The 23,629-nt window shown below is 43.7% G+C and overlaps 1 protein-coding gene and 1 pseudogene across 4 annotated transcripts in view; both read right to left on the bottom strand.

Moving 5' to 3' along the window:
• Window positions 1-5,383: 5,383 nt before the first annotated feature.
• The window catches only part of GRK3 (G protein-coupled receptor kinase 3), a 125,724-nt gene continuing 107,478 nt past the window's right edge, over window positions 5,384-23,629 (bottom strand). For 2 of the 3 annotated variants that reach the window (XM_082641515.1, XM_082641517.1), the window contains 6 exons: window positions 23,126-23,192; window positions 22,279-22,374; window positions 19,168-19,330; window positions 15,203-15,339; window positions 12,721-12,834; window positions 5,384-11,702 (listed from right to left, as the gene is read on the bottom strand). In XM_082641515.1, coding sequence (XP_082497641.1) covers window positions 11,541-11,702; window positions 12,721-12,834; window positions 15,203-15,339; window positions 19,168-19,330; window positions 22,279-22,374; window positions 23,126-23,192 — 739 coding nt within the window. In that variant the 3' untranslated portion in view covers window positions 5,384-11,540. The remainder of the gene's footprint in view (window positions 11,703-12,720; window positions 12,835-15,202; window positions 15,340-19,167; window positions 19,331-22,278; window positions 22,375-23,125; window positions 23,193-23,629) is intronic. The other variant, XM_082641516.1, reaches the window with a different exon arrangement.
• On the bottom strand, window positions 18,046-18,484 carry LOC309814924 (phosphatidylinositol N-acetylglucosaminyltransferase subunit P-like; annotated as a pseudogene). Its single transcript has one exon. The product of its transcript is annotated as a phosphatidylinositol N-acetylglucosaminyltransferase subunit P-like (transcript).

Below are 23,629 nucleotides of genomic sequence, written 5' to 3'. Positions count from 1 at the left end.
TGTCTCTCGGTGTAAGGAAGATGCAGCTGCTGTCGCTCACCAGGACACCAGTCTGAGGTCTTTAATGAACTCATGTCCTATTCTCGACAACCCTAGGAGATAGGGTTTTCCCCATTCCCATGTCGCAGATGGGGAAACGGCGGCACAGAAGAATGAACCGACTTACCCAAAGCAGTGGAGAGCCAGGAATTGAACCCACGTAGTTCTGACCCCAGAGGGCACAGTCTTAAACAGCAAACAGGATGCTCTAAAAGAGTGCCCTGTCCACTGCCTGCGTTACCCACTCGGCTCCTTGGACTCTTTAATCAATAGGAGCTGGTAAGAGGCCAGATGAGAGATTCAGGCAAGGCTTTATTGGAGCTCATGCTGCAGCACAAGGGAGAGGGAATAAGAAACAGGTGCCCTTGCTTGCTCCCCGAGGAGGGCGGGCTGGTTCCTTAAATGAGGTGAGGGTAGGGGCAGACCAGTGGGGAGGAGACGTAGCTTAGGCGGACTGCCCACCCGCTCGTGGTGCCGTGCCGTGTGCAGGGCTCATGCACAGTGCCAGCTTTTGCTCCCGGCACCTTAGAAATAGCAGTTGGTTTGCGGCCTTTCTGTATCTTATTGTGCCTAATTACGCCAACTGCGCATGCGTGGAGTTAATGTTAGTCCCTTATAGTTCCTCTGTATTCTGTTGCTCCAAAAGACGTTTGTCCGGGTGCAAACACTCTGGTAAAGGGCCCCAGGTCTCGGCCAATCTCACCTGGAAGGAGAGAAGTAGGGGCTTCCATAGATTAAGTATATCGTGCAGGTCCACACAGCTAGCAAGGGGTAGAGTCAGGGCTCAAATCCAGGTCCTCCTGACTCTGAAGCCCACCGTCCTTGGAACATGACATGCTGCTTCTCTGAAGAATCATTTCAACCATCAGTACATGTTGTAACTCTGCTGTCCCCATGGCTGATTGAGCAATAGTTTTCCAAAGGAAACTATTATTTTCTTCTGGCTGTTGACAATTAGCGTTTGACAGAAGTTCATAGAAACACAAAGTAAAGCCAGCTTTGGACATGGCTGTCTATACAATCAACATGAGATTGAGGAGGGTCCCCAGGGGTCCCATGGAGGGTGGTGTGGGACATCTTAGGCTGCTCCACACAAAGAGGTTGAAGATGATAAGCCCCCTCGACCTATTTTCTCCATGTCGTGCTGGATTATCTAACATTGAAACATGAACCCACCTCGTGCCACGTCCTGAAACTCATTTCATGGTGTTTTTCTGCCTCTTGTATCTTTTCATGGCTGTTGGTCTTAAATGGTGGGGTGGACCTCTGGGCCAGGGTCTGGGGGTTTTCATAAGCTGAGACCTACAGGGATGGTTAAGTTAACTTGGATCTGTCTGCCCTGAGGGACCCTGGCAAGTCTGCTTTATTCCCCTGGTACCCGTGGTGGTAGATTTTCACCACCCAGTACAGTCAAGTATTGCTCTGACTGTGCTGATTTAGGGAAGCCTCGTAAGCAACGTTTTGTCACCTGGCTGAGCATTTATCTTTCTGTCTTGAGGCTCTGTTCCCTAGGTGTGGGAGGAAAGGACTAGAAAGTGAACTGGCCCTTCTGGTGCTTCCGGTGCAATTAGCATGGCATCACTGGTGCTATTCTTCAGGGTGTCCAGGTGGTCTAAGTGGCTGTAGGTCATCTTGGGCAAAGACTAAGGGAATCGTTACTGATCACATCTGCCCTGGGGCTGCTAGTCCTTCATCCTGGACACCTGACCTCTTCTTCCTCAGGTAGTGAGTTCTGGGTCCACAAAATGGCCAACGGATTGTCATGATTTATTGGGATAACTGACTTCAGTCGCTTGATTATCCTTCATTTTCTTTTCTGAGTGGGACCCTTGTGGGCAGCTCAATGTCTTCTGCCCCTTGGGGTGCTATTCATCATCTCCATCTGTCCTTTGAGCTAGGAGCCCCCCGCGGCTCCCCGGACCTCACCACACACTAGGATGATTGCTTCCACCCAGCATCTGATGGTTAAGTGCTGTCATCGGCCTCTTTCATTTTGAGGCTCCTGCCATCCTCACTGCCATCAGAGAGCTGTGTGTGTGTGTGTGTGTGTGTGTGTGTGTGTGCGTGTGTGTGTGCTGATAAACTGGAGAACAGTCTCGTGTGTGTCTGTCCGTTTGACAATCATGAGAATCCTCTCAGGTGACCACTGCGGGGACCGGTGTTGTATGTCACGGTCCCCTCAGGGATAAAGGGGAACTGTCTGTGTCTCTTTAAGTGTCTGGTACACAGTAAGTGCTCAAAAAATACATACAAAAGGAATAATCAAATGTATGGAAACTGAGCTGGAGCAGGTATCCCAGGATCTGGTCTCACATCATGCTTTCTCTAGATGTCTGTCCATCTCCCACCAGTCTGTGGTCTCCCATTCACCCAGCACAGGGCCAGGCACTGAGTAGGTGCTCATGGGATCTCTGGAGAACAAAGTAACCGATGAATAAAAGACTAGCCTGGGGTGCAGAAGTGGGAGAGACTCCTGTAGAGGAACCCCCCCGACACCTGCCCTCTGACTGAGGTACAGAGATAACATGTCTGCACAGAGCCTGGCTCAATCCTGATCCCGGGAAGGTGGCCTCACCTCATTGGGCCTCCAGACTCCCCTCTGTAAAATGGGGATCCTGATCCCACTGACCATTCCAGAGTGTGTGACCCATGCTAGATACTCAGTGGATGTTTGTTGAGTGACTAAATGACCGAATGGAGATCTGTAAAAGCTTTTCCTACCATCGGAGCTACCCGCAGAGGCGAGCTGCCACTGAGCTGCTCAGTGGGCCTAATACGGGAGGAAAGGGATTATACCCAGTAGGTATCCAGAGTTTAGTGAACAGATGTTTTAAATTAAGGAGTGCCCTTGGCATCAACACCTATGGAAGGATGGAGCACTCTTCTGTCACTCAATGTTACCTTTTGACGTTGGTGCATGTAACTGTGGTTTATCTGGGTTTTTTGTTTGTTTTTATTTTTTGTGTTTTTTGTTTTTGTTTTTAATGTGACTGTATCAAATATATATTACATGTAACCCATACATATAAACTTAATCACTGGGCCTAACTAAAGTGGCACTTGTTTTTTATTGAAGTATTGTTGATTTACAATAGTATCTTCGTTTCAAGTGTACAACATAGTAATTCCAAGTTTTTATAGATTATACTCCATTTAAAGTTATAATGCAAAAGGTAAGCTTTCTCGATGGTAACTACAAAGGGCAAATGTATTTGCTAAGCTTATGTAGCTAAGCCTCTGACTGTATGACCTTATTTTACATTGAGGGACCAAAATTTACACAAATAGAATGTTCATAATTCTGTTCCTTTCTTTTTCCATTCCTCCTTGGTCATTTCAAGACAGAGAAGTGAAACCATCAAATCTGTTACATAGAAACAATGAGGCAGAAGTTAGGTTTAAAACAGGATCAAGCTAGTAGCCCCTGATGCATCTTCTTCCATCTTTCACTAATATACACATAAAAGGCAGAAAAATTTGAAAATTCCCAATGCAGAAAACTATGACTGACATGTCAGGTAGAGACATATTTTACTGGCTATCAAATCAACACTGTTTCTACACTTGAAGACCTGGGCATTTTACCCACATACCAAAGTTAAAGAATAAGAATAAAACTGTAAACAACACTCATTTGGGATATCCATAAGGTAGACAAACTGTCTCCTTGCCATGATTATCTGCTCTGTCTCCCATGTTGCGTGTTAGGGATCCATTAATATGAGCCACTAAGCAAATTTCCCCTCATGGGCTTTACTGATTACGTGCCATGTCCAAAGCTGCGTACATGAGCACAGAGTGAAGCTTCAGTGTTTTATCTGGTTAAGCCGATCCCGGGAGATAACCAGCCTGAACAATTTGGACTGAAAACCTTTTTTCAGTCTCCAGTACCCAACATGGTTAGAAACTGGCCAGGAAAAGAAAGCCTCTCCTTCAGTTCAACACCTGGCTTCCGCCCAGGTAAACCAGCAGGGGCTCCAGGGTTCAGGAAGGCACAGTTTAAGGGGGAGAGTGACACAGCAGTGATCCTTAAGGCAACGTGGGAGGAGCCCTGGGATGTGTAGGAGAGCATTTCCTTTTCGCTCTACAAGTACAGCCAAAGTCCCTCACATTTACCCTTCATCGGAAACTTGGGCGTTTTTGGCTAGAATGGTCCTTCAAGGTCATCTAATACAACTCCCTTAATTTAGGGATGAGAAAACAGAAGACCAAAGAGGTTGCCCAGTGACCTTGCTCGGAGCAGGGTCCCCAGGCTTCTCTCTCTCCTCCTGGGTGCCAAGGGGTGACTGGATTTCTGCAGCTCTCAGGAGTGATCCTTGGTTATGTATGGCATCAGACCAAGGGCCCTATCACACGGATGACCTCTGCCTACGATGCGGACTACGCGCTCCATAGCTGGGGCTCCTGTCAACTATTTTGTTAAGAGGTTTTCAAGCTGGCAAACACAAATACATTCCAGGGAAACTGGATGGCTCTGTGGACCAATCGTGATGTCCTTCTTTCCTGAACCAGCAAGGGACAGGAGGTGTTTCCACCTCAAGGACAGAGGTACCTACCCTACCCTCGACCTGTGGACCTATAAGCAGACAGTCCTGCCCAGGCAGCTGTGGCTCTGGGGCCACCACTTCCTTGGATTTCTGGTTTAAAGTGACATGTACCACGGGGTCTCTCCTGAAGTCTTCGTGGGAGTAGGGATGGAGAGTGAGAGGCCTTAACTTCTGGGAGGGATGCCAAGGTCACCCTGGGAGTACATGGGGGAGCCTGGCATAGCTCCTAGAAAAACTGGAGACGAGATGGACCTCCCGGCTTTCCCAGACTCTTTTCTGGCACCATGTCTTCCACAAGCAGGTAGTCTCCCAAACCCTGATGCTGAAGTTGGCTGTGCTTCAAGAATCTATGAAATCAGAAGAAATGCTTGTTGGCAGTTCCCTTCCCCTTCTTTTTTTAAAAAAATAAAATCAGCCTCTGCATGAATTTCCTCTTAAGTTAGGATTCTCACAAATGAGTCACCTCCTGATGACCTAACAACTTGATAAAGAAATGTAGTTTTAGGCTTCCCTGGTGAGCAACTAGGCCCGTGAGCCACAACTACTGAGCCTGCGTGTCTGGAGCCTGTGCTCCGCAACAAGAGAGGCCGCGATAGTGAGAGGCCCGCGCACCGTGATGAAGAGTGGCCCCCGCTCGCCGCAACTGGAGAAAGCCCTCGCACAGAGACGGAGACCCAACACAGCAAAAATAAATTAATTAATTAATAAACTCCTACCCCCAACATCTTCTAAAAAAAAAAAAAAAAAGAAATGTAGTTTTCAGTTTGGGGCGGGGGGGGGGGAATAGCACACCGAAGTAAGTCTCTTTGTACAGATCCTTTTTATTGAGGTTTACATAAGCCATTTATCAACACAGACAACCAGCCCGACTGCCCCCAAATAACCGTGAAAGATGGTGAAACTAACCGACGGTGACACCACACACAGGGCAGGTGACCGAGGACTTGAACCAGCATCTTACGTGGGATACGATTTCAAACGTGCACTAGTAAACGCATACTAAGAGGCGACCGTAAACCTCCACTGGCACAATCGATGGGAAAAGAGATAAAAACAGATGCTAATTTAATAGGTACAATATCTAGACTTACAGTATCGAATTCACTGGCTTCACTTGGTATAGCAATGCACGAGAGAAAACAGATTTATTTCTTCAAGGGCATTACACTTGGCCATGAACAGAGCAAATATGTGACCACGTGGATGTCTGTGCAGCTAGGGCAACAGGGAGAGAAAAACAGCATGTGAGGAGGGACCCCCTCTCACAGGGACCAATCTTCACTCTATTTCACGTGGACCCTTTTAACCACAGACGAGCCCATTTCCCAAACCATTTTGAAACGGCAAGGGGGGAAGAGTCACGTTCGAATGTGCTGCTCCCGGAAGTGCTGTTTTAAAACCCAGCAGGGCCGTTTCTAAAGAATGTGGAAGAAGAAGCTTCCATATAGTAGTTGATGAATCAGGTGCAACAGTCAAATCTAGAGGCAATCGCGAGACCGACTTGGGGGACTTGGCACAAGAAGAATCAGAAATGATGCTCTGCAGGTGAACTGCAGCTCCTGAAGGCTGACCGTACAGAAGCGATCGTATCTACCTGCCCTGCTCGCTGGGGCCCCTACACTGACACGGTGAAATCTACATCACGAGGGAAGGACGGCTATACACTTTCCTGAAATTCTTTTACGATGGAGCCAGTGTAGAATCAAGCATTCAAGGAACCTGCAACAAGCAGGGGGCCTTCGGAAGAGGTAGGTGAAAGCAGTTATTTCACCACAAGTTCACTGTCAGATGTTACCCCAAGAAGTGCGCTTGCCTCTCAGCACAGGCCAGGGGGTTAAGCTATTGTTGAAAACAGTCCATGGCAGTGAGAAAGGATGTCCACCCCACATTGCTATACGCTTTGTTTCAATTTTATTTTGTGGGAAAAAAAACCCAGAAACAGAAAGGACTGCATTTCCTTAAATAACAAACTATACAAATAAAAAGGGGCAGAAGCGGTAAGCAGTGTTTTTGATGAGAACTGAAGGATTCAATAAATAATATAAAATGCTTTTGTGCTAAAATAGAACTCTTGCTTTTATATATATATATATATATATATATATATATATATATATGTAATTTGGCAATCTTTACGCTACCCAGAAAAAAGCCAAATCTATTATAATTTGTTAAAACATAGAAAATACAATTTAACAATAGAACTAAAAAAAAAAAAAAGGCCAGTGCTTAGCTTATAAACCACATAGAATATGTACATCATGGAATATAATCAACTAAGAAACAAGAAGTTGAATTTCAAGTCCTTTGGAATATGAATACACAATTAGAAATATTTCTCCATTCCCTACCCCTTACATGAAAGACATTTTATATTAGGACAAAATTAAAATTGGAAGCATAGTTACCAGTTTTTCAGAGATGATTCTGAGATTTGTTAGGTATAAGAGAGTTTACTATAAGAACGTTGAGTCATTTAACTCTAAAATGCAGGTTTTTCCTATATGGTTTTGATGGAATGATATGTTAATCCATTTTCTGTAGTGTGTGCGTGTTTTTTTAAATAAAGGCAATTTAAAATTTGGTGTGCTACATTTATCAGTAAGTGCTAACCCAGCCAGGCCAGTGAAGTGGCCGGTCACTCATGCCCCCAGGCCTTTGGATGCTGCCAGAGTTGGGCATCCCTGTTACTCGGCTGTCAAAGAACAGCTCTCTTAGTCTTTGAGGATGAAGGAAATCTAAAGGCCATTATGACTCGAGGAAGCCAAGAAGTATCATTTTAGACTTCAACTTTCATTCTTCCTATAGTAAATTTTTTAAAATGTGGCCTGGATACAAAAAATTCATATTAACATGAATTTAAGTGAATAATTAATTAAAGCGTCTCAAGTTAACCTGATGTGGGAGGGAAAATCATATTAGAGCTTTAGGAAGAAAAAATGTTTTGAAAAGTAAAGCTCACTCTGCTTGGCTCAAGCAGCAAGCCCTGTCTTGTTATTGTAGGGGAATTACGGTACCTTCAGTGGGTGTGCAGCAATGTCCCCATCTGACTGACCGGGTGACATCAGCCTACACCCCACCTCTGGCCTTCTCCCCCTCCCCTGATTGGCTGCAAGGCACACACACCAAGGTGGGGCATCAGCTCTGGGTCCCCTGTGCCTTCCCCAAGGGTGCTGGATGGCAAGCAGGGGCAACCGGCAACATCATTTCTACAGAAAGTCCTGGTGGAAAGCAAACAGCCTCTTACAAGTCCAGCAGCTCCATATTCAAAATTAAAGTGACCAAGTCTTAAAATAGTTACTATTCAACTCTTCTTGTTATAAGGGGAAAACCACCCCAAAGCACCAAGTTCAACTGTAATTTCCCTGGTGCTTTATGGTGTAAGGAGATTGGCTTTTCCCAGCGAATTAACTCCTTTTTTCCTTTGCCCCGTCTCTACCAGGATCCTGCCTTCTGTGACACCCACTCCATCCACCTCCTAGCATTTGTCACAGATCCCAATGAAGACCAACTCCTCTCCGGGTACAAACAGCGCATCCATCCCCTGGGAGGGGAGGAGTTCCTTCCCCAAGCATCTCTGAACGACACAGATATGAGTCCCTGAATGAAACTGAGAAAAATTACATATAAATTAAATCATATACGATAAGCCTTATCTTACACCAGCACACTGCAAATTTTTTAACATATTTACATCAAGCAAAAAAAAGTCCAACTTTGAGAATTTTCTTTTCTTCTTGATAGGTTAAAATTCTGAAACATCAGAAAAATCAATTCCACTGAAAAGTCAAATGTATTCGATTGGCCCAACTATAAATTCTGAATGAAATAAAAAATCATCAGAAAAAAACACACTTTGACCTTCTTGAGAGTTAAACCACATTGTCAATTGGTCAATGAAATTTTTTAATGGCCAGTGTGAGCCTTCAAACAACTGTTTTTAGTGTATGTACAGCATATTTCAAAGTGCAAATCAAAGCCAACTCTTGCTTTGAACAGATGGTTGTTTGTGGTCATCGCTCTATTTGCTTTTCCAGCTTTGTTGCTGTCTTTCTTGAGCAGAACGTTTCCTTTCTTCAGCGAGCCTGGACATTTGCCCCTTCTCTTTACATATAGAATTTGAAATTGTCATGTCCGTGAATTGAGCAATCAGAGGCACAGGAAGTGAAACATTCACATTAGCAGTGAAACAACAGCTGATTTCTAGCAGTTTTGCTGAAAAATTGTACTTAAACATGATAGAGAAGGAAAAACCATGAGCCCCAATGACATAAGGGAATAAATGCACCAAAGAGAATGTTTTAGGTTAAAAAAAATAACCTTGGATTCCCAAAAGTTTTTAGTTCATTCCATATATGGTATAGAGCAGCTTAATCTATTATTTTTAGGCTTTGTTTTAATGATTCCTTTGAATTATGAAATCAAGACATTACTAACATAATTTTACAAAAATATCAACTTCAATGATTTTTTCTGACAATGTGAAAATATCCCAACCAAATAAAATAATGATAACACTTGTGCTCAATTTTGCCCTTTTTAACACTCCAAACGTAGGTAGGGTCAAACATTAAGACCTGAAACAGCCACGTATACCAAGACTTCTAAACCAACCGACTTCTTTGGCCACGGGAGCACCAGGTGCTGGCACAGAAGGGTTCCGGAAGCGCCTTCCATCTGGCAACAGAAACACCCCCTCAGAAGGGCTGCAGGCACGAGTTCAGGAGGAAGACTGGCCTCTTCAGGGCTGCCAAACCCCAAACACAAACAGGGACCTCCCCCTAAAAAGCCACTCATCCTAAGCTCACAGAGCACTTTTAATAAATCACATCCACGTAATGCACTTCTCAGCCCTGTCGTTACCCATCAAACTTGAGGGAGTGTAGAAGTTCACTTGGAATAAATTTGAGGCGAGGCGAAAGGGCTCTCGGAATATTTCCAATTCATTTTTCTTTTGCAAAGGAAAGACAACCTTATGTTCTACTCCAGAGTTTAAATGGTATTTTTCAGAGATGCGAATCGGCGTAGCTGGTGCCCTGGGTATGGAACGTGAGACGCTAAGCCCGGACCCTCAAGGAGTTCATGCACCTTCTCCACGTGAGGCTACATCTCTACCCTGTCCAGCAGAGGCAGGAGGCTCAGCGATTTCTAAACTGTAATTACCCATCTCTGAACCAGGTGCTGAGCACATATGACCATGCGACGGAGCCAGTAACTAACTACAGTGTTGACAGTGACAATCAACCACGCCTGGGGAGATGCTCACTTGCCATGAACAGCTTTTCTATCTCCGGTGGTTGTTTTTTTTTTTTTTTAACACAATTTGAATACTATTCTTCCCTTTTAAATCAGAGGAATCCATATAAATAGTAGCCCCCAACTTCTATACTGCAAACAGCAGATAGTAGAACATGTATGCTAAATGCCAGCTAGTAGTTGAGATAAATAGTGAACCTCAACGTTTCTTTTCCAAGGTAACTCCTATGAAATAAAAGGCTCTTTCGGTAATTATCTTCCAAACTCTCAAGATATCGTTTCATTAAAAAGGACTTACTTTCCCAGTGAGTGCGGCACACAAATATAAACACAAAGATTTGGAAACACTAAAAATATTGAGGACAGGATGCTGATAATTACGATGTCAAGTTATTTATATTGTTAGTAGTCGACTCAGACAATAAAATTGCACTAAGAAAGGACAAATATGTGGACTCTGAAAATTATTGTTATTATTTTTAGTCTGATGACACGGAGGACTTGGCTGGGAAACACACTGGTTCTTATAAACCAGCACTTATTTGGGACATGAAACGAACCACGGGGAGCGGAGGCCCCTGGGATCAGGCCGTCACTGTCACAGAACCACCCGCCAGGGTAGAGAATTATATTCGCTAATGACAGTTGAACGACAGTGCAAGTCAATATACACAGTTAACCCATTTTGACACATTCATCTTCAGCATTCTTTTTTCAATAAAATTCATTTTTCAATTATACTAAAAGGTAAAACAGAGTTTCCTTCCTTGACACATCCGTTACCCAGATGCTTCCTGAGGTCAGCCAGAGGAAACCAGAGTTGCTGTGTCTCACGACCGCTTCCAGTCCAAGCCCGAGACGGGCGCCCGCAGGCGGTCCTGTGCACCCAGGGGAAGTGCACCGACTTGATGGTTTGAAAATGGCTGTGTCACCGTGAGATGCAAACGCCACTGCCTCTCCTGCAGAGCCACCGTGAGCCTCCAACCATCTACCATCTGACGCCTTCGATGCTGAGTGGCTCCCACGCCCTTGGTCCCAGCTGCCTAAGCTCCCGGTCAGAGGCAGGCTGGTACCCGTGGGTGCGGCACCCGCGGGGAGGGCCCAGGTGCAGCCCTTTCAGAAAACCTCTGCAGCTTTCAAGCCCCGAGACAACGAGAGGCTGGTTCTCAAGGGCACAGAGGACACCCAGCTGGTCTGCCATCCTGCCAGGACTATGGAGCAAAGACATCTAAACCCAGCCCGGGCTGATTACGGACAGAGCATGGCAACGCTGGGGCGACCTGAACGGCAGACTGTTCGATCCCATCTTGGCAAGCCTGAGATACATTTGATATCGGATGCAAAAAGTGACACAATCAGTAGGAATCATTTCAAGTTCTAGGTTCATCTATAACCAAAAGAAATGTGTGGCAAAGAAAGAGAACTTCGTTTCTTCAGTAGTTTCGAGGGCGGATGGATGCGATCGTGGCAGGAGGCCCTCAGGAGGGGAGGAGGCGCCCCCAAGCCTGAGGGTGGTCGCCACTCCTAGTAGGAGCATCTCAGAGTCCGGGGCCCCCCCAGCCATGGAGCACCCCGGAGGTGAGCGACTCCATCTCTCATCCTCACACTTCTCCCAAAGGCTCCACTTCGCGGGTTGAGCAGCCCATGTGGACTTCCCGGAGGAGGTGCCATCTCATGGGACCCTCCCCGTGCCAGGGGTCAGAGGCCATTGCTGTTCCTGTGGCAGAGGGGCGGCTTCGAGAGCTCCACGACGGCCGAGCGGGATTTGTTGAGGAACTTGGGGGCTCGACGTAACAGCCGCTGGGCCTCGGTGAACGTCTCCGTCAGCTCCTTCTTCCACTGCAAAAACTCCGGGTCACTCTGAAGGCAAACACAAGAGGCGGAGGAGTTGGGACAGTGTCACTGGCTTCGCCGACACACATGGATACCTCTGGACAGTCCTTGGAACCCCCTTCCCCCCAGAGAAAGCACACCCCATGTCCCACCCCGCGGCCGGTGAGTAATGGGGGGGGGGTCACGCAGGAACGTCCTCCAGGGGTCCCTTGCCCAGAAGAAGAACCAAGCCCTTCAGAAGAGCCTCCTACAACCCCACAGGAGAATTGCTGCCTTGACTTTGTTGAAAGATCACCTTTGATCTCCGATGTCTAAAATAACTCGAGTCTAGAAAATAATACACGAGGAGGAGTTTTGACAAATTTCAGAAGCACCTTCACGTGTGCAATGATGTCATGAAGTAATTAATCATGTTTTTCCATCAAGTACTAGTTTATCTCTCTAAATATGCTCTTTACAAGCACGTATACACATACACACACACACAACATCCCCAGTAGAAAAGTGTTGAAGTCGTGAAGCAAACATGTCTTTGTATCTACTACTGCTTTATCTCTCTAAATACGCTCTTTTCTCACCACCCCCCAAACATCCCCCCACGCCCCAGAAGTGTTCAGGAATTAAGTTCAGGCTACAATACAACTTTGGGGAGAGAAAGATGGCATTTCCCCTGTTAAGAGTTACTTGGGGATCTTATGTTTATTTCAACACACAAAGCTCAACTTCAAACATGCTGAAAGATCAGATCAGATCTGGAAAATTGTGGAACAAATAAAATTCAAGGCTCCTATTAAATACTGGATGGTTTCCAGATAGGGTAATCACGTAATTTCCTGTCCTTCCTCCTGCCATTTTCTAAGAAACACTTCTTTTAAAATAACTGTTAATTTGCTGAGATCCTTGTATCTTCCAACTTTCTTGCTAAGTTCGTGAGTGATAAAGCATGGAGTAAGAAAATGTTTGATAACCAGGCAGGCACCTTTGTTGAATGTTTATATAATTGTTCTAACTTTCACCTATGGAAAAAATACAAATAAACACTCACCTCACACTGCAAGACAAATTGCTTCCCTCCTTTTATCCTCAACAAAATGCATTTTTTGTCTTTAATCTGAGTTTCTTCCACAGACACAATCTGTTCCATTGTCAGTAAATTTTGCTGACCGTAAAAATAAAAGATGATAAGTTACTTCACATTATTGCATGACTTTTTAAATTAAGTTAATAAATAATACTGAAAACTACCAGCTTAGAAAAAATAAAAAAAATCAGCATCTTTCTTTCTTTGATGATATTCTAGAAGTGGGGGGAAATGACTACAAAAGAAATGTATGAAAATTCAAAATATAACATCTCAAAGAAAGCTGCAAAGAAAGGAACGTCTCTATAAGGCAGAAAGCAAAGCTGTTCCCTCAGCACAGTACTAACGTGGGGATGAGTGTGAATCACATGTACCTCTCCTGCATCACACACCTGCCTAGACACGATCAATCCTGCTGAGGGAACAATGACGCCGCTACCTACGATCTACATGAGCGAGAGGTGTGTCGCTGGCTTTGAACCCAGCAGCCCAGTAAAAGTTCGGTCACGCTAGCTTGTAAGCGACTGATATTTTGATCACGTCGAAATGATGTTATAAACACAGGTGACGTCCTTAAACGACTGTCCTGCTGGGTCTACAGCATCACTGCTTCCGGTGAATGCTACAGTGTCTCTGAGCACCTTACCATTTTATGTTTTTTGGGATAAATACTCCAGTAATCCTAAATGAAAAACAACACCATCATAAACCCACGTTTTCTTTTTCCCTTACTTAAACTTACGAATCTACCCAGGCACATTACGTAGCTTCGTGAATCAACGCTAAATGCTGACTCTTTTAAAACCAAGATAATTTATCATATCCAATGGTAAGCAAAAGAAGATTTTTGTTTTAGTTTTCGAATATCCTGTAAAGCGAGACAATTTCCTTTCAAAGTGTACAACAGTGACTGACCAGTAGATAGCATAGTAAACGCATACTATGCCCAGGGCCACTCATTATCTGGAAATAAACATTATATAATGATATATGTATGAATTATAACTCAGGTGCTACTAAGTATTCTAAAATGTAAAAAATACATATGTAATATTATACAAAATATAATTATCTTGTACTTATACACCATCATATACACATGTTCTATGTAGTATGTATGTTTTATATTATACAATACTTACCACTACCTGAGTTATAATTCAGGACCCCCATAGAGTCTTATTAAGCATAACTCTGATCCTAGATGTATGAATTTTTAGAAAATGACTTCTACAGCACTAGTAATAGTGAGAAGATCATGGTCATTTATGAAGAATGTGGTCATACACAGTAGCAATCACTTGTAATTAAATGGCATCTTCACCAACAAGGATTTGCAAAACACATTCCAAAGTCAAACACACCAGATTTGGGCTCACCATTTTCCATGCTCTGGCCAGTAGAGAGCTATATTCTGATACAGGGGCCATACTCCAACACACCAACTATGTTTTTCACAGTTGGGACCACTGTCCTGCTTATGATGACCAACCATTCCCTCCCCAAGAGCAGAACTCCTTCCACATGGGTTGTCACCTTCCATGGAGTGTCCACACAGCAGACACTTAATAAATGCTGCCCCACTTGCTATGAGGGACGGTGTAGATGGGAAATTTCTCTTTTCTTGTTCACTAACATTAGCTCTCGAAAGGGCCTTACAGGGTGGCTGGATCTTCCCATCTAATGCGATAAAACCCACTTCTGATTTTCCAGCAAGGTGGAGACAACAGGAGGGGGGTCAGGTGCCCTGGCCTCGGTGCCAAGCTTCTCGGCCTGCGCCGCAGACCTCGTCGTACTCAACCCCGATGCAGGGAGGCCTTGTAACGGAGACACAGGGCACAGGCAGGGCACAGGCAGACCCCGGTCAGAATCACTCCTCACCCACACCTGTCACTGGTGCCGGACCTTCCGTCTCGAAGCCCTGGTTCTCTCTTTATAATATAAGGGTTGGACCTCAAAGGTTGCTAAACACATTAAAAGTGTGCGTGTGCGTGTCTGTGTGTGTGTTTGTGTCTGTGTGTCTACAGCGCCAGGCCCAAGATAAATGTGCAACAATTGTAGTACCTGTTACCATGTCTACTTCTCCCATTTTATAGATGAGGAAACCGAGGCTCAGTCGACATAATGTGCTCCAAGTCCCAGAGACATGGAGCAGTGGACTTAAACACCTCTGACTCCAAAGTCCCAGTTTTTTCCCCTTTTTTGATCCACCTAACCACTCTCCAGCCCTCCTCAAACCTGTCTGCTTTGACCGCCCTGGAAGGCACCTTCTATTTTCAGGTAGCACCAAATCCTTCCTTGACTCAGAAGTTTAAGTTAATGTCTGAACATGGAAATCTCATGCATACATGTTAAAAGAGATATGGGAGATGGAGATTTGAGAAAACATGCCGGCCATGTGAAATCACCACGGAAACAAGTGCTCGGGAAGATGCCACAGACTTACTCGTGACTCGCCCTCTCCTCTCCATTCAAGTCTGTTTGGAAAGAGGTAAAAATATCGACGCTGCCACTGAGTCAGGAATGGGTTTCCCAGCTTCAGCATGTACCCGTGCATGATGCAGTCTCTTCCCAGAGCGTAATCTGAGGCACGGAACACAACGATGAAATTTAGCAGAGTCTGAAACAGAATGTCTATATGCTTCTCAGAAAAAAAGAATGACACACTTTTTAGAAAAAGAGCAAGTTTCTATAAAGAGAGCACACTATAGAAATCATTATTTTAGTTTTAAACACATTAAAGAACAGATCTCTTCAGCTCTCTACTAACATATTAAGTGGCTGTTTCTCAATATTCTGATAAATTCATGATGTTCCTCTATTGCTCTGAGAGGGTCAAAGTTTGTTTGCTAAATATTTTTTCATTATGTAGGGTGATAACTGGGGAATAGAGAGTGATTAAACTCAAGCTATGCCCAAAGTACCTTTGCCTTTATATGGAATTGGGCTTCTCCCTTTAATGTTATTTAAAAAAATAACAAGAGAGGGGATCTTCTTGTCCAAAGAAGCCAAAGTAACACAAGGGTCAAAAACTGGTCTTTCCTCCACTTAAGGTTATAATTATCCTTCATATATATGGTTATGTAGGGAGGCCAAGCTAATTCACATGAACGTTGAGTTCTGATTACATTTTTACAGCAAAGTATTGTCTCAAAAAAAAAAAAGTCAATTTTAAGTGGCTTACTTTGCCTTCCTTAGAGGATTTGGTGATTGTGCTAAAATCATTCATTCACTCACTCACTCATTTGTTCAACTATGAAGGGAATGAATGCCTAGGTGCTGGGCTTGTGCATTCTGGACACAGCAGTGGATAAAACAGACAAAAGTCCTCGCCTTCAGGGAGCTGACATTCTAGTGGGAGATTCAGGTAATAAACAAATAAGCAAAACCCATGTTGTGTCACTTGGACACAAGCAGGAAGGAAAAGAATGAAGGAGGGAGGGGCCTCGGGAGGGTCCGTGGTGATGGGGTGTGGTTCACGGAGTTGCCATTTTAATGGAAAAGGTGTCTGCATCTGTCAAGTACATTTAAAGTATACATCTTAGGTTGTTTCCAGCTCCGGGCTATTGTGAATAGAGCTGCAATGAACATTTTGGTACATGTCTCTTTTTGGATTATGGTTTTCTCAGGGTATATGCCCAGTAGTGGGATTGCTGGTGTCCATCATCGGATGAATGGATAAAGAAGATGTGGCACATATATACAATGGAATAGTACTCAGCCATAAAAAGAAATGAAACTGAGCTATTTGTAATGAGGTGGATAGACCTAGAGTCTGTCATACAGAGTGAAGTAAGTCAGAAAGAGAAAGACAAATACCGTATGCTAACACATATATATGGAATTAAAAAAAAAATGTCATGAAGAACCTAGGGGTAAAACGGGAATAAAGACACAGACCTACTTGAGAATGGACTTGAGGATATGGGGAGGGGGAAGGGTAAGCTGTGACAAAGCGAAAGAGAGGCATGGACATATATACACTACCAAACATAAGGTAGATAGATAGTGGGAAGCAGCCGCGGAGCACAGGGAGATCAGCTCGGTGCTTTGTGACCGCCTGGAGGGGTGGGATGGGGAGGGTGGGAGGGAGGGAGATGCATGAGGGAAGGGATGTGGGAACAGATGTATATGTATGACTGATTCACTTTGTTATAAAGCAGAAACTAATAAAAAAAAAACAGATAAGAAAAAAATAAAAAATAAAAAAAATAAAAAAAAATAAAGTATACGTCTTATATTTTTACTTCAGATATCTAATCCTAGACTATATTTTACTTTAAGGGTGACTTCTGAGATCTTCAACCAAGATCTAGTTATTCCTAAATTACTTAATTACATGTGAGAATAATTCATTAATTTGCTAGACGTTCTAATTACAGCTCTAATTAAAAGCCTCACTTCAACAAGGTTATTAACATACATATTTTTTTCTGGGTCCAATTTGTCAAGATTCTAGTGACATCGTGGCTCTCCCTTGAGCAAACTACTGAGGCTATAATTTCCTGTGTAAAATCTGTAACAGCAAACGTGGTCCAGAGTGATCTCAGTGGACCCATTCTCTCAAGAACGGCTTAGAAATAAAGCCCCTTTCCCTGCAGAATGGAGGTGAACACAGTTAAAGGGCTGTCACGTTCCCTTGGTGCACTCAGGCAATTTTTAGGTAAGGAGTCATTCATCCAGTATGGTGGACACTCTTCTAAACAGATGATAAATGCTACTGGGGAATGGTCGACAAGACCCAGGAATCCTGCACCAAGATACCCCCACCAAAGCAAATTGTTCACAGACTGAAATTGTTTCCGGTCATTCTTATTATACGTTAACCTCAGAACGGTCTTTGCTTAGAAGTAAAACAAAAAGCTGTCTTCATCACTAACCACAATAAGTTTAAATATCCAAAATCCATAAAGTCTTAGAAAAATCAAGAGTGGCAATATTTGGTGAATCAAAATGACTGATTTATTTAATACGGGATGTTATGTATTCTCCTATGGAAATCCTAATAGGGCACTCAAATACGGTAAATAAAAATATGGCTTGCTGACTCTTTTTCTCTTTTTGGGGGGAGGGATACTTGCTATATGGTAATGCAGGATTTTACTTCTTCTGTCCATGAGTAACTACTATTTGATAACATTTATAATATTAATAGAACTAATCTAAGAGACGTTCAGCTTACTTTTTTTTTTTTTACATTTCAATACTGGATATTAATCAGAAAGATAGTCAAAATTACTGTGGTCGAAATTTTTACATAAAAAATTTGTAGTAAGTGCTTGGTATTAGTCTACATACAATTCAGTTTTTGGTGTAAAGTTCTTTGGCTGCAAGAAAGAACATTTGGTTTACTTCACTAATAGGACTACTTCTTAATGCTGGGATGGCTTCTTCTCGGTATTGCTTCTGCTGTTGGTTTCTGGCACAGTTATCTACGATCGTATGAATGGAGCTGAGTGCAGAGGTACTCGTCAGGTTTATTCCAAATAAGAGCACGTAACCAGTCACTACAGTAATGAGGAGGTACGCAGGCGGTGCAACTGACTGCGCAGTATTTCTGGGCCAAGCCTGAGGAGTTTAGCCAAGATGCAGGAGTAAAAGCCCACACAAGATACACTATGAAGCTAAATCGGGGGCTTAAGGAAAGAATAAAGCCGTAAGTCGCTCTTTCTGGCAATGGCGACGGTGAATTTTCCACCATTTTCCCCGTGGCTTTAGATAATCTCGGGTCCTCCACGCGCCCACATGGCCTCTCCCCACAGTTCGGCCCTGGTGACTCTTTCATGCTGTTTATAATATAAATGTATGTATATATACTTATGTCTCTTGACAAGTAAACATGTAATACTAAGTTCCTCACCATACTTTGCGGGGCCCTGTGGAAAATGAAAATGCAGGCCGCTTGTTACAAAATTGTTAAGAATGTCAAGATGGTGCCAGCAGAGCATTAACCTGGGTCGGCGGCCTGATGACACCACACAGGCCAGACACCCAGGTAGCTGGCCCTGTTGCTGACACCGTGATACTTAATCTTTAAGGAAGAAGACTTCCAAGTTGGCCCCAAAATACTGTTGACGACCTCCATACGTATTATTTATATGTGGACTAAAGACTTTGAAATATCAAGTATATATTTATATATATGTATAACTGAATCACTTTGCTGTACACTTGAAACTAACACAACATTGTAAATCAACTATATTTCAATAAAAACTTTTAAAAAATTAAAGACTTTGAAATATCATTTCACACTGATCTTTTCCAAGCCAGGTAAAGCGAAAACAATTTATGGCATTTCCCCCGCTCTATTGGAAAGTACTTTACGACCCAGATACTATTTTCAGCCTTACAAGAGATCTTGAAAATTCATTGCTTTAGAAATATCTTCAGACACACCAGCTATTTTACCTTCTTCGTGGCCAAGCTGCTTATTTTTAGCTCTCTTCCTGGCCTCGATTTTATCCGTGTCTGCATTTACTGCTTCATAAACAGTTTCCGCCACTTCCTGCTGCCAGCGCTCAGAGATCACCAAAGGGAAGTTCTTGTAGAGTTCTTGGTCGCAATCAAGAAGCTTATTATTTTAGGAAATCAAGATATGTATGATTTAACATGCTTACAAAGGCAGCAGATTCAAAAGTACCATAACTGCGTGTAGGAAGATAACTAGACAACAGCCTATAACCATTAAGAGACAATTTATTACTTGTCATAAACCTCTGCCAGTGACAATCGAGCGACCAAGGCATATACTGTACAACACGGGGAAGATACCCAGCATCTTATAATGACTGTAAATGGAGTATAACCTTTAAAAGTTGTTAATCATTATATTGTACACCTGTAAGTTATATAATATTGTACATCAACTATACTTCAATAAAATCTTTTAAAAAGAAAAAAAAAAAGAAAGACAATGCAACATCCGGGATCCACACAGGATGATATATTATGGGCACTTCACTTCCATCCCTGGGTCAGTCAGATGCAGTCCAATCTTCTACAGCATCTTCATAGCATTTTTGCCAATGGAAACTAACATATATAGGGTTTTCTTTAAAGGGTGACAAGAATCTGGCAACAAAATAATTTCGATTATAGTGAGGATATTTTATTTGTGAAAACAGATCCCTATGGTTTTAGATACAGTTACAAGGGAGAAGCCAGGAGGGCTTTCTAACCACCCTCCCATTATTCTGTAAAGTGAGAAAAACTAAAAGGTCCACTAGGCCAAATTTACCATTTAGCCCATAAGCCTTCCAGTGAATCCAAGTTGAACAGCATGATCATAAGTCTCGAGATACATGGAGACTTTAGGCAATGTGGCCTTACAGAGGTGCTATAAGAATAATTACACTTAACGATAGCATTTCTCTTCCAAACTATTACTCAAAATTCTTCATTCTTCTCCCTAAGTGAGCCTGTACTCTGAAAGCAAGCTAAGAAAATGGTTTTACAGATTTGAGTTACAGTTTTCTGGCAGAAAGACAAGCAATCCTACTGATAGGAAAAAACAGCCTGTCTTTCAAAAGCAGGGATCTCTCTAGAAGCTTGACTCGTTCACTCCCTTGCCTGAGAGATAAGTATGGGAGAGAGGCAAGTTATTTAGAAGGAAAAGGGAGAAAGACCAAGGGCGAGGCTCTTGCCCACAGGCCTTTAGTGAATCATGGAATCACTGGAGGAACCTGCATCCTGGTCCCAATCAGGATGCTCTCCACCCACCCTTACTGACTTGTTATCCTAACGTGCTGATTCTGAGATCAAAATGTGTACCGTTCTTCCCCTTTCAGCTTCCTTCAGACGCCCAAACCAAGCCTGGCGCTGAAACCTTTGTGTGTCCTGAGTGTGAACACGCTCATGCATGTGTGTGTATGTGTGTGTGCGGTGCAGTGTTAGAGCATCAAGGCCAGGAGAGCACCCTGTGATGAGGGACACTGGGGCAGATTCTGCAGAGTTTGGCAAAAGTGAAAACACCCTCCTTTCCAAAGTAGTTGCTCTGAAATGAACAACTCTGCTTTATAGACAAACGGTTCCATCTCCTGTAAGGTCAGAGAGCCTTGGTCTTTATGGCTCGGCCTATGTGAAAAATGAATAAAACAAAGCTCTACATGAAGTGACCTTTTTTTTTTCCTCCTTAAAGAACAATGTATTATTTTGGCTGCATTTTAAGAGACACAGCCTTCTCAGCTCTGGTTCCGGAAGAAGCAAAACCACCACAACAGAAACTCCTAGTGTACATGCCAGGAGGCTGACACAGGTGACCCACCCACAGAGAAGGCCTGGCAATGAAACCACTCACTTCACAGGCAAGAAAACCAATGCTCCTGAGGTTCCCTAAATGGCCCTGATTCCCTTAGGTAATAAGTGCAGATCTGAGGCCAGTGTGTCTGACTCCAAAGACCAGAATACAGTCCACAAAATTGAAAGCATGAGACTCTCTTTTGAACAACAAAATTTTCACAGGCTCCCACGTGATATTCGTTTTCCTTTTAGGGCCCTTTGCTGGAGAGAAGTATGTCTGATGACAAAATTCTACGGTGACAGCAGTGATCCTTTTAGATAACTCTGTAAAAGGACTATTCCCGAAGCTATAGGGTGGTCCTGTCTGTCCAGGCCACAGAAGATGCCGAGCGTCTGCACGGTGGTCATGCTGCTGTCCCCAGGGGAGCCACGGCTCACACCAGGCCCTCTCCGCTGTGTTTCACCTGACCTTCCCCACCACCGCCCATCCTGCCATCCTGGGAAACTGGCCGTGTGAGCACCCCAATCACCTTTACAGCTGCCTGGTAGGAAAGACCAGGGGGGCTGACACAAGGCCATAAATGCAGGCAGCTGAGAAGACACGGGCAGGGGAGCCTCTCAGAGGGAGAGGGGAGACGCTGGGAGAAGCTGAGAAAGTGGGGGCAGTGAGAACTTGACATGTAGTAACACGCTCTGACTCGGCATCCAAAACAGGGTGACTTTCTCCCATGACTCACCACCTCTAATTATGCCCTGTCTACTTGGAAAATAATGATAGGAACCAAAGTTTGAAAAATGCAGAAGATGCTATATATATTAAAAAAAAAGTGATTATTTCACTTTTGACTGACAAACGCAAAATGATTCACGCTGTTTGCTCTTTTCATCCTGACACGGAGAAACCGGGATATTTGGGAGAACTAAGATGACTGGCTGTGTGGCATGAGGCCAAGTACGTCTGCCATCACCCGGCTGTTTTTCCCTGCTTCATAACATGTGTGAGTTTTCTATCAACCACCAATCTATCCAAATCAATAAGAATGTGACCACTTTGCAGTTTATCAAACGTAAAATAGGTAGTCCAAAGAAAGCTGTCGTGGTCTCTAATTCAGGTCTTGACCTCTTCTACATTCGTCAAATATATGGATATTCATCTGTAAGTTACAGTCCATAAACAGGCCAGTACTAAGTCAATCATGAAGCCTGATTTCCAATTAAAAAATCCCCCACCCTCCAAAAAAAAAAAAAAAAAAAACCTGAAAGCAAGCATCGCCAGTGTACCTTGATGCCTTTGGTATCCTCTTCATCAAATGAGCCGATGTCAAAGGCGTCGGCCGCATTGACTTCCCCCCGGGGAGGGATCAAGGGTGGAGGGTACTGGAAGAGCCAGAGAAGAAAGGTTCAGTTACTAGGTGACTCAGGGCCCGGTCCCAACCTGCTATTCTATAAAGAGATCTCAGTGCAACACATCAAGGTGTCACAGTCCGTGCAGGGCTCATTCAAGCTCACACGAATCACAGTGCACCGTTCACAATGCCCCCAAAGGAGATGCAGCCCCACGACCCAGTTTGCTAGAAGCTTAACGCCTGCAATGGGGCAGGGTGGGGTGCCCCACACCCACAAACGTCCTGAGGCCAATGCTGGCTGAACCAGAACCCGAACTCTACTCTTAATTAGGCAGGACTAACAGAGCATCATTCCTCAACGGTCTGAGTTCATGCAAAGATGAGTCCAAAGACGATCATCAACATTGAGAAAAAACAACAACTTTAATTTGGGGTGTGTTCCTGAATCAATGAGAATATTAAAAGGTAGCTTAAGATAAGCCAAGGGGATTATGCCACTACACAATCATGCTAATTCTTAAATTATGTGGTGCTGGGCTCAAAAGTATCTAAGTGTATGACAAACGTTTCTCGTACACTTTAACATATAAACAAAGAGGGAGAAGTTGTTCCAAAGGGAATGAGCCATAAGGCAGCACGTAGATAAGAGAGCAAGAAGCAGGGCTGTGGATGGAGAGCTGGGGCGGACCCTGGAGACAGAGCCAGGAGTAGAGATGCATACAGAGATGCAGATGGAGAGCACAGTGGGGGTGGTACCCGGGGTGGGGTCCCAGCAGGAGTACCTTCTGCAGGTAGACTTGCTGCCAGTCGATGCCTCTGAAGAAGCTGTGCATTTTTAGTTCCTGTGCACTGCGGGAGACAGGGAGTCACAGCAGTGGTAAGTAAATATGCATTCGGAAATCTAAGAAACGGTTTACAAAAATTATCTCCTATTACAGAACACACAGGGACAACTATTTCCAGCTCTTTAAGACAGCAAGTAAAATATGCTTCTTTCGAAGCAATCCAAGAAACACTGTGATGTTTAGAAATACTGCACACTAAGCCTAGGAATATGATCCATGTGATACTTTACTGGGGATGCTTATCCCAGCCTGAGATAACCTAGGGGTTTTCACAGATTATATCTATATCTGATTCTGTAATCATGAGAACAAATTTAACTAAGAATTAAATTAGAGATCTACACGTTAAAGAGATTTACAGCAAATGTCTACAAGTCCTCATAGATCAGATGGCAGGGATATGAAGCACCAAATATTAATTTTGAAGCAAACTAGAAATCT

The sequence above is a fragment of the Mesoplodon mirus genome, assembly GCF_964341445.2.
Source record: "Mesoplodon mirus genome assembly, chromosome: 13".
Taxonomy (NCBI): Eukaryota; Metazoa; Chordata; class Mammalia; order Artiodactyla; family Ziphiidae; genus Mesoplodon; species Mesoplodon mirus.
This window is presented reverse-complemented; position numbering and strand designations above follow the sequence as displayed.